Source organism: Sinocyclocheilus anshuiensis, unplaced genomic scaffold, assembly GCF_001515605.1.
Source record: "Sinocyclocheilus anshuiensis isolate Anshui unplaced genomic scaffold, SAMN03320099.WGS_v1.1 scaffold188, whole genome shotgun sequence".
Lineage (NCBI taxonomy): Eukaryota > Metazoa > Chordata > Actinopteri > Cypriniformes > Cyprinidae > Sinocyclocheilus > Sinocyclocheilus anshuiensis.
The window spans coordinates 233,703-243,935 of NW_015555768.1; the positions used below are offsets into that span (position 1 = coordinate 233,703).

Consider the following 10,233-nt stretch of genomic DNA (forward strand, 5'->3'; position numbering starts at 1 on the left):
AGACTGGTTTTCCTTTGCTAAAGTAAGGAAACTTTGCTTCCTTTGCTCCTGTTAACAAACGCTGGTTTTCACGAGACTCACCGGCGCATGCGCAATGCCGAGCTCATACATCATCAGCCCGGAACTGCTTCCATGTACAATTGTTGGCGCAAGCTACATTATAGTGATTATTACGTTTTGACTATGGATATTTTTCTGACAAAAACACATCGATTCGCTACAGGAGGCCTTTGTTCACCCCCCGGAGCCGTGTGAGAGACTTTTTTTATGGATGGGCGCTTTTTATTTCATGTCTTTTGGACTGAAGCACTGCAGCTCCCGCTTTATGGGCTAATTTTCATTTTTGGGTGAACTAACCCTTTAAGGGAATTTTACTAAATATTAACTTTACCATCTGCAATATCAGGGTGTAACTTCTAGACGCCACTCTCTCGTGAACGCGCGTACGACAGTTAGCGGAAGCTAGAGATTAAGGTTTATAAAGTTGTAAATATGGATATTATTCTTACACAAACGCATTGCGTCACTTCAGAAGGCCTTTATTAACCCCCCAGAGCCGTGTGGACTTCTTTTATAATGGATTGGTTCAATTTTTATTTAAATTATAATGGACTTCAAATTTTGGGCTACCATCCACTCCCATTATAAAACTTGGAAGAGCAACAGTGTTTTTTAATATAACTCAGATTGTATTTGCCTGAAAGAAGAATGTCATATACACCTAGGATGGCTTGAGGGTAAGTAAATCATGGGGTAATTTTCATTTTTGGATGAACTATCCCTTTAAGACATAAAACACATTACTTGTATCAGGTTATTCATTGATATATATTTTTTGACATTATAAAAGACTACATTTTGTAAAAGTTGAAATTTAAATTGTCAGTTATTATTATTGTAGTCAAATCTGGACAAAGAAAGCATTTTGTTAGGCTACTCATACTAGCTACAGCGTGATCAGTCACACAAAAGTCATCAGTGTAAATATTGGCTCAGTGTGACCAGTGCAATATTTTAAAACATAGAATTGAGTGTTTACATACCATGAACAGAGACATTCTGTGGTTGAGATGTGTATCCTATTTGAAAAAATCTGCATCTCAATCAGCAACTGGTAAATTGAGATCCCAGTAGCTTTACTGGTGTGGTAAAAGGACTTTATAAAGCATTGACAGCACTTCGAACCAGTGGTGTTGAGCATTATCAAATGTAGAGGCTACAATTCATCGTTTTCAGTCACGTGACTGGCTCAAAGACCTGGTGGGCAAAACATCCATAGAATTGCAGCACAAGCCTGTCAATTTTCCATTTGTTTCCAATCCACAAATATTTCGATCTTTTGATGACTGGATTTTTACATCTTCGTCGAACTCGAAGACGTCTCTAATTTGACAATTTATCATTGTGGGGGGGGGGGCGTAATTTTGCCGGAAATGCAGAAATAAGCCGTAATTTATTTTATTTGTAACTCTTTGGTAGATACATTTATAATTTCTATTGCATAACTACTAGTACTGTTACTGCTAATAAAACAGATCTCTGGGGGCCCCAAAAGTGCGTGGGCCCTTAGAATCGTCCTAGCTTTTCCACCCCTTAGTGGCGCCCCTGCAAACACCATGTAAAAGTACATTTTGCATCCGATGCCCCTTTTAATAATAATAATAATAAGTAAGAATAAAATAATATTAATATAAATGTGTTTTTTTTACTTGGCTAGCACTAATTGTTGTATGATGGCCACTTAACTGTTTAATTGACCACTTTCAGGAAACCAATATGAAGTGTAACATGCAGTATTTATGTATTCTATGTTTTTGAATATTAGAGAGAGGGAGAACCTACATTTTTGTAGTCCTGGTGTGATCCTGAAATCTCCACAATGGTCTAAGCTAAAAAGTGAGAGAAATGTAGAAATGAGGTAAGAATAAGCAGTGCAGGTCTATACTTTCAGAACAACTTGTACTTTCCTCATACCGTTTAATTACATTTTAACAACAACAACAAAAAATGTTAGCAGACTTTAAGATGAAATAAGACCATTAAAATACTAGATCATTACAAATGTAAACTGGAACATTTATCAGGGCAAAACAGTAAACTCTGAAACATATATTCAAAGCTAAATCTGCTTGGGAGTCCAGATTTAAAAGCCTTAAAAATACACATTTATCAGAACTAAATGTGTCACGAAATCCAACATACTTGAGTTTCTCCAGTTTGCAGTCAGGATTCTCTAGCAGAGCAGAAAACATCTTGACTCCAGCATCTCCTGGGTGATTGTAGCTCAGATCCAGCTCTCTCAGGTGTGAAGGGTTTGAAATGAGAGCTGAAGCCAGAAAACAACAGCTTTTTTCTGTGACCATACAGCCAGATACCCTAGATGAAGAATAATTAAAAGTGAGACTGGGATATCAACTTAAATTAGATTTATACATCTCATTCTAGATCTCTGAAAACAGGATTAAAATATATTTTGTTACTCTTACCTCAGTATCTCCAGCCGACAGTTTGGACTCTTCAGTCCAGCACAGATGAGCTCCACGCCAGCGTCCTGCAGGTCATTGTTACTCAAGTCCAGCTCTATCAGGGGCGAATCAGTTGATTTTAGAACTGATGCCACAATTTCATAGCACTGATCTGTGAGATTACAGCCATCGAGACTGGAAGAGAGTACAGCGCTGTTTCAGTTGATGTAATGGACATTGATAGTGACCGGTTCATAATGTCAATGATCATCATTCTCATACAATGCTGAAGTTTTTCAAATGAATAGTTGGTAGATTCTGGCAAAAACATTTCGGGTTAAGTAAATACAGTCTACGGGCGCATAACACAAATTGTATTGAATAATTAGGAAAGTGTAGACTTACATAAATTATTAATAATTTGGAGAATTTTTAAACTCGAGGAAAATAATCTGAAGCACGCATTAATGTCTTGTTTGTCATGTAAATAATAAAATAACTTTATTTGAAAAATAAGAAGTAACCTTTTGGTAAACTGATCTTAAGATCATACAAGACAAAAGCTAAGTGTATTTTTTTATATTTCAATACTAAGAAATTTCTTACAAGTAAACACTCACAGGGCTTTTCTGCAGTTCATCACAGCTGGTACCAGTCTCCTTCTGCCCTCATCTGATGTGTTGTATTTCTTAAGATCCAACTCCTCCAGCACCTCATCTGAAATCTGGAGCAAGTAGGCGATCGCCGAGCAGTGAGATGGAGAGAGTTTATTCTCTGAGTGTTTGACTGATTTCAGAAACTCCAGAATTTCTCTGAACAGAGTCTGATCTTTCATCTCCAGCAGACAGAGGAAAAGATTGATGGATCTGTCAGCCGAGAGACCCTGTTCATGTTTGATTTTGTCTTTAATGTAAGCTGTGGTTGTCCTGATGCTCTCAGAGCTCTTCTCTGTGTGTGTCAGCAGACCCTGCAAGAGTCTCTGATTGGACTCCAGTGAGATGCCCAGCAGGAACCGCAGGAAAAGATCCAGGTGTCCATTCTTACTCCGAAGAGCCACATCTATCACTCCTTTATGCAAATTAGGAAGCAAGTCAAAAACATTCAGAAACTCTGAATTATTATTTACAAAGCCATAAAATACATAAAATGCAGCGAGAAACTCCTGAAAGCTCAGATGTATGAAGCAGTAGATTTTCCTCTGATGCACCACAGATTCCTCCTTAAAGATCTCAGTGCAAATCCCAGAATACACTGTGACGTCAGTGACATCTATACCGCTCTCAATCAGGTCCTCCTCATAGAACATCACATTGCCCTTCATCAGCTGTTTATAAGCCAGTTCAGCAAGTTTCACAATCACTTCTCTGTTGGACTTCAGGAGTTCCTCTGGATCTCTCCCACATGTCTTTTCATACTTCTGACTTCTCATGTTCATCTGAGTGAGCAGGAAGTGGATGTACATCTCAGTCAGAGTTTTAGGGATTTCTGCACTGTCCTCTTGTTTCAGGAGGTTCTGAAGCACAGTGGATGAGATCCAGCAGAAGATGGGTATGTGACACATGATGTGGAGGCTTCTTGATCTTTTTATGTGTGAGATGATTCTGCTGGCTTGATGCTCATCACTGATTCTCTTCCTGAAATATTCCTCCTTCTGTGGCTCACTGAATCCATGAATTTCTGTCAGACGGTTGATGTATTGTGAGGGGATCTGACTGGCTGCTGCTGGTCTGGAGGTGATCCAGATGAGAACACTGGGAAGCAGCTCTCCTCTGATGAGGTTTGACATTAACACCCCCACTGATGAAGACTCATTCACATCTGAAACTGTCTCATTTTCTGAAAACATCAGTGTAATTCTGCTTTCATCCAGGCCATCAAAGATGAACACAACTTTACACTCCTCAAGAATCTTTGAGTCCAGATCCTGAAGTACAGGATGAAAGTCCACCAGAAGTCTGTAAGACTGTACTGATCATCTTCGATCAAGTTCAGCTCTCGAAATGGAAGCACAAACATGAAATCTACATCCTGATTGGCTTTTCCTTCAGCCCAGTCCAGAATGAACTTCTGCACAGAGACTGATTTTCCTATTCCAGCGATGCCGCTAGTAAGAACAGTCTTGATTACGTCTTCTCTCTGCTTCTCATATCCTGGCAGAGGTTTAAAGATGTCATTGCAGTTGATTGGAGTTTCCTGGAGTGTAATGTAATTTTTCTCCATCTGTAAGATCTCATGTTCTTCATTCACTCCTTCCCTCTCCCCCTCTATGATGAAGAGCTGTGTGTAAATGCTGTTCAGGAGGGTTTTATTCTCTTGTAATTGAATTCCCTCAAATAAGCTCTCATACTTGCTTGTCATGCTCATTTTGTATTTCTCCTTGAACACATTAACACCTGCAGTGTTGTGGGGAGGAGAACCAAAACTGGATAATCCACATTTGGAATGAGCACCTCTCTCCACACTGAAGAAACACAGCAACAGAAACATTTCTTGATTACAACTTTTTTTTTGATTACAAGAGATTTTACTCCAAATAGAATTCAAACTTTAAATTAAAAAGAAAAAAGTAACTAAATTGACTCAAACCACATTACTACAGTGGGGTTATCCCAATAATTTAAATGAACATTTAATAATTTAAGTATTTGAATTACAGTATACATTATTATTAGAAATGCATTATTAGATATAATACAAATAATTCTGATTTGATGCTGTCAGTATTTGACTGAGAAGCATGCTTGTAATTCAAATGAACTTTCCATTTTTTTCCTTTAGGCTGAACTTTATATTGATGTTCTATTGTAGAGGGCTTAAAAAAGTCTAATGCATAGATCCAAAAAATGTTCGTCTCCTTTCATACGTTTCTTAAACTAACTGTTCTTCACATATGTTGCCAGTGTGGACAAAAAAGTGCATTTGACCATTCACATGTATAGTGAGGCACGAGAATCCATGCAAGTGTTTTATCATGACTTGGCTCAGAGGTCATGATACATCACTGAATTGAGGGGGTTTAATACATTGAGTTGGTACGCTTTTTTTTTTTCAAGTACGTGAAATTAATGATTCCATTTGCAGATGGACCATTGTACAGATACTCAAAAAAAAAGCTTTCCTGCAACTATTCAGTGTATTCTCTTTATATGCTTTGTGTATCACTGTCTGTATTGGGTGCTTTAGCTGCAAAAATGAAAAGTAGACAACTTGTTCAAGACATAATCAATATTTTCCAGTCACATTCAACATGCAAGACAATTGCTTTTTTTAAGGGAACAACCAAGACTCTCCGAGGTTCACTCACCACAGTTTCACAATATCCTGTGGGAAACACTGAACATACTTAATACAGACTAAGGAAAAATGCACCCAAAATTATCAATTCTGTCATCATTTACATAATCTTGTCATCAGGGTGAGTAAATGATGACACAATTTTCATTTTTGGGTGGACTATCCCTTTATTAAAAATATAATATATATACTTGATTTGAATGCATTTCAGCATTTGCCACAACACTGACATGTCAAGAATTTACATTTTAAGTGTCATCATACGTGGGGGAGTCTGCAGTTTGCTTTCTAAAAAAGTAAAAACAAATCAGGAAATGTAATCGCATTCACTTAGACCCTATGTTGCCTGTATAATACAAGATTTTACTGAAGCAGAGTCTAGTCTTACCTGGGGTCAAAGGGCACCGATCCATCACTGAATTTAGGATGTTCATACATGGAGTTGATGCTCTTCAGAGACACACAGCTGGGTTCTGACGAAGCAGCTGTAAATTGCTTTCTAAAAAAATAAATAAAAAATCAACACAGGAAATGGAAACACATTTAGTTTCTTTTTTGCCTGTATAATACAAGATTTTACTGAAGCAGAGTCTAGTCTTACCTGGGGTCAGAGGGCACCGATCCATCACTGAATTTAGGATGTTCATACATGGAGTTGATGCTCTTCAGAGACACACAGCTGGGTTCTGGAGATGCTCTTCTCCGTCTGTTCGCCTCTCCTTCCATAGCTTTCAAAAGGCTAGAATAGGTCAACCACACAAAGCCAAAAATAAACTCTATATAAGCTGTTATATTTTTTTCTAAAATGTTCGATTGTTTAATTCTGATATCATGTTTTCATGTGTATAAATTATATGTGAATATTCACAGACAACCTCACAGCACATTCTCTATATGGGATAGGTGATAGATTGATAAAAATAAATAAATAACATCTTTGTCTTCACAAGCAATTTTTCACAGAGCCAACAATATTCATAGTACACAATACCTGGTTTAGTAGAAAACTACATTAGTAAACAAGCTATGTATCTAGCGCTGATTTGAAATACAGAAAAAATGAAGAGAAATTTATTTTTTATAAATAGATAAATAGGAGTTCAAATAAGTGCATATCTAAGTTTCACAACAACAAAACAACATGGGATTTGTGCCTCTAATGTATAATGTGCCATTCTTGTGTTTTTCCCCTAAGTTTGCATGCCTCAACAAGTATCTTAATATGATATCCTTTTAGATTTTGGTTCTTAACATATTTTTCTTTTGGTGTCTTAATTTTTAAGGCCCTATATGGTTGATTTCCAGATATAGGCATTTCAGTGTGGCTCCAAGACCAAACTTAAATTGTACACATTTTCAGTGGTCAAAATCCAAATGTAGGGCACTTTGTAATCAAAAACCAAATGCCAGATAAACGATATTTAGCGCCTCTAGTGTTCATAACGGCATTAACAAGACCCACTTACATAATTTGTTTACAAAGCCACGAACAACCCAAATAGCATTTTTCTTGTACCATATTTAAAAATATGTACACATTTAAACGTTTAAAAAGGCTCAATACAAACCAATAAAAGTTAAGACAAAAAACGTCAAACATTAGCGATTACATTTCACAATCTGACTATATGATCTGCGTGTCGAAGTACCACAGCTTAATATTATTCACTTAAAATTATAGTTTAAAATACCATATTGTCTGACTGATAACTCGAAAGCCAACTTACTGTGTGAAATACTAACTCGTGTGTTTTGGTGATTTTCGCGGTTTTATCCTCGGTGCTGTTCATCTACTGTAAACGCCGGTTTAAACGTCTTTGGCTGCTTGCAGTTTGGCTTTTTACTTTCGGTTTGTTTTGAAACTTAACATATGTTGCCAAATCCGCGGTTTTCCCGCGGAATTGGGCTAATCTAAAACCGTTGCCGCCGGTTGTTTTCATGTCCGTGGGTTGAAGCGACCCCAATTACGTGATATTTATCTATATGAGACCCCTGAAGTGTAAAAACGTGTATTCCCCCACCCCTCCCCCGAACCGCCATTGGGCTAGTTTTGAGTAGCGATTCAGCGGGTTTTGTTGTGAAAACATGGCAACCCTGACAGACAGACGTGGTTTGGGCAAAAAAGATATCAACATTGCCATGCAAAAAGTGTTTGGCCAAGATAAGAGAGAAGTAGAAGTAGAAACTTCAAAACCAATGTGAACCCACGACAGACAGCCATGAGAATTTGAAGACATCCAACAAAGCAAAACAGCTTCAAACTATATTTACACAATATACAATGCAAGAGATTCAAACTTTTCTTCAATGCTCCAACTACAAAGCTGATCTTCTTAAGGCACATTAAGTATATCACATAAATGATTATGCAAAAAATGGAGGCTGATTCCAATCAGCGACTCCAAATTAGCTTAAAAATAAACACACATAACACACCAAAATTATTCAATGCATATACGGAAGTGAAGCTGTACATGATATTAAAGATTTAACTGTAAACCATTAACAATTTTCAGACTGAAAGATATACAGATACATTACAAAATGAACAGAAAATCACCTGGTAATGTATAATACACTGAAGTTACTGTCATTTTGACACAGAAAACACCAAGTCACCCCATTTGCGTGACATTTATAACACTTATTTATATATATTCACCAGGAAAATGATCTTTCTGCATGTTGATCAAAAGAGTCATTTTTATCCGAGTTTTAATGAATGCAGTGATCATTAAGGGCTCTATATTTACAAGCACACACATAAATCGTGTCTCAGCATGGAGAACGTCGAGGTTTGAATCTTTCCCAGCCGGCGCTGTCTGTCCAGCTGTTCTCTGGGAGCAGAGAGTCCTTCAGTCTGTCTGGCAGTGGCAGGGCTTTCACCTTCTCCTCGAAGGGCCAGGGTCGCAGACAGAGGCGGATGAGTCTCCTGCAAAGGCATCTCAGTGGCAGCGGCTGCCTTTCTTGCTCCTCTAGTCTGCTGTAGAGCTCCAGCAGGGGCTGACGGGTAGAGATCTGATCCAGCACGGGCAGTTTTGTGCGGGGGAAGAGAGGAGAAATGACCGGACAGCAGATTCTGGCCAGATCCAACAGCACTTCAGCTTTGGCTAAAACATCAGCCGTCTCAGCAGCATCTAAAGCTTCCCGGAGAGCTTCTGCGAGATGTGTGAATATCAACTGTTGACCTGTCCAGTAGGAGGTGCTGTGGTGAGAGCAGACGAAGGAAGCACCATGCTGGAGTAAAAGGGCGGTCAGGGGAAACAGCAAGTCGAAGTTCTCCAGACTGGTGTAGGTTAATGAATGTTCCCACACTTCCCCGTCGGTAGCGTTCAAGCAGCAGCTGGGATCGGCGCCGTGGCTGATCAGAAGATGTGCCACGCGGGTACAGAAGTGCCCGATCTCCTTCGCATCCTCCACGCTGCTGTCCAGAGCCTCCTTCACCAGGAACGTGAGTGAAGACATGGGGGTCTCGCCATCATGTGTGGTGGTGTTCACATCTGCACCTGCATGGGATTATAAAAACACAATGTTAGCATTAACAACAATAAGCAATACAAAATTTTTTTTAAATGCTTAAAAAAAAACATAAAATATAAATAAAAATTAATAAAATAATTACTATACATGTTGATGGATGACTGAAGTTTCCGTATGTGATTCTCTGCGTTGTGTATTTAATTATTTTCTTTTTTTTTTTTTTTCCGTGACAGTTGGCTCGGCAGTGGGTCTAGTTGTCTTTTAGAGGTTGTGGCTTCATACGCAGGTGAGGAGGTCGGTGCGTATGGGTCTCGGGACAGCCATCAAGTAGTATCTGCACAGAGTAAGAAAGAAAACAAAAGACGACAGAGCAGTATTTGTTGTAAAAGACTGCAAACACTAGGGTCCTTTGTTCGATCTGAGTCTGCTATTGTTGTTCCTTCTTTCCCCATTTCTTGATTCTTGCGACACCTAAAGAACAGCGAGGTAAGGATGGACTAGTGGATGGGGAAGGCCTATGAGGGATTCTTCACCCAGGATTGGCCCCCGAAGCCTGTTGCATTCGGGTTCTTTCCTGGGCTCCTCACTGGTCCGTGTGTCCTATCCTATCCCTGTAGGTGGAGGAACAACTTTACAATGTGAAACATGAGTCCAGGTTTTCCTTCCCTGACACAACACTGCAGCTGCTGTAATCAACATCACTTGATGTGGTCCGTGCCACTTAGGCTCTAACGGCTTGTTTCTGAATGACTTTATCATGCAACAAACAACTCCAATTCTGCATTCTCTATGGGAGTTTCTGTTACTTCACTCGTAGGTGCGTATGCAAGCGTAACACAATCGTGAGTCATTTCTCCTTCATCCTCTAACACAACTTCAGTCTTTGCAGACATCATACATGAGGATGGGTTCGTGACTGACGCACGCTGTAAAACAATGTTCGGGGCTGTGAGGGTTGTTAACCAATTTCCCCAACGAGAGGAGGTGACAGAAG

General features: G+C 39.0%; 1 protein-coding gene and 1 pseudogene across 1 annotated transcript in view; both read right to left on the reverse strand.

Annotated features, from left to right (window-relative positions):
• Positions 1-7,669, reverse strand: part of LOC107674325 (NACHT, LRR and PYD domains-containing protein 3-like) — a 10,644-nt pseudogene extending 2,975 nt beyond the window's left edge.
• Positions 7,670-8,429: 760 nt separating this feature from the next.
• LOC107674328 (ankyrin repeat and SOCS box protein 6-like) overlaps positions 8,430-10,233 on the reverse strand; it is a 4,750-nt gene continuing 2,946 nt past the window's right edge. Inside the window, exon 7 of the mRNA XM_016468269.1 lies at positions 8,430-9,265. Coding sequence (XP_016323755.1) covers positions 8,535-9,265 — 731 coding nt within the window. The 3' untranslated portion in view covers positions 8,430-8,534. The remainder of the gene's footprint in view (positions 9,266-10,233) is intronic.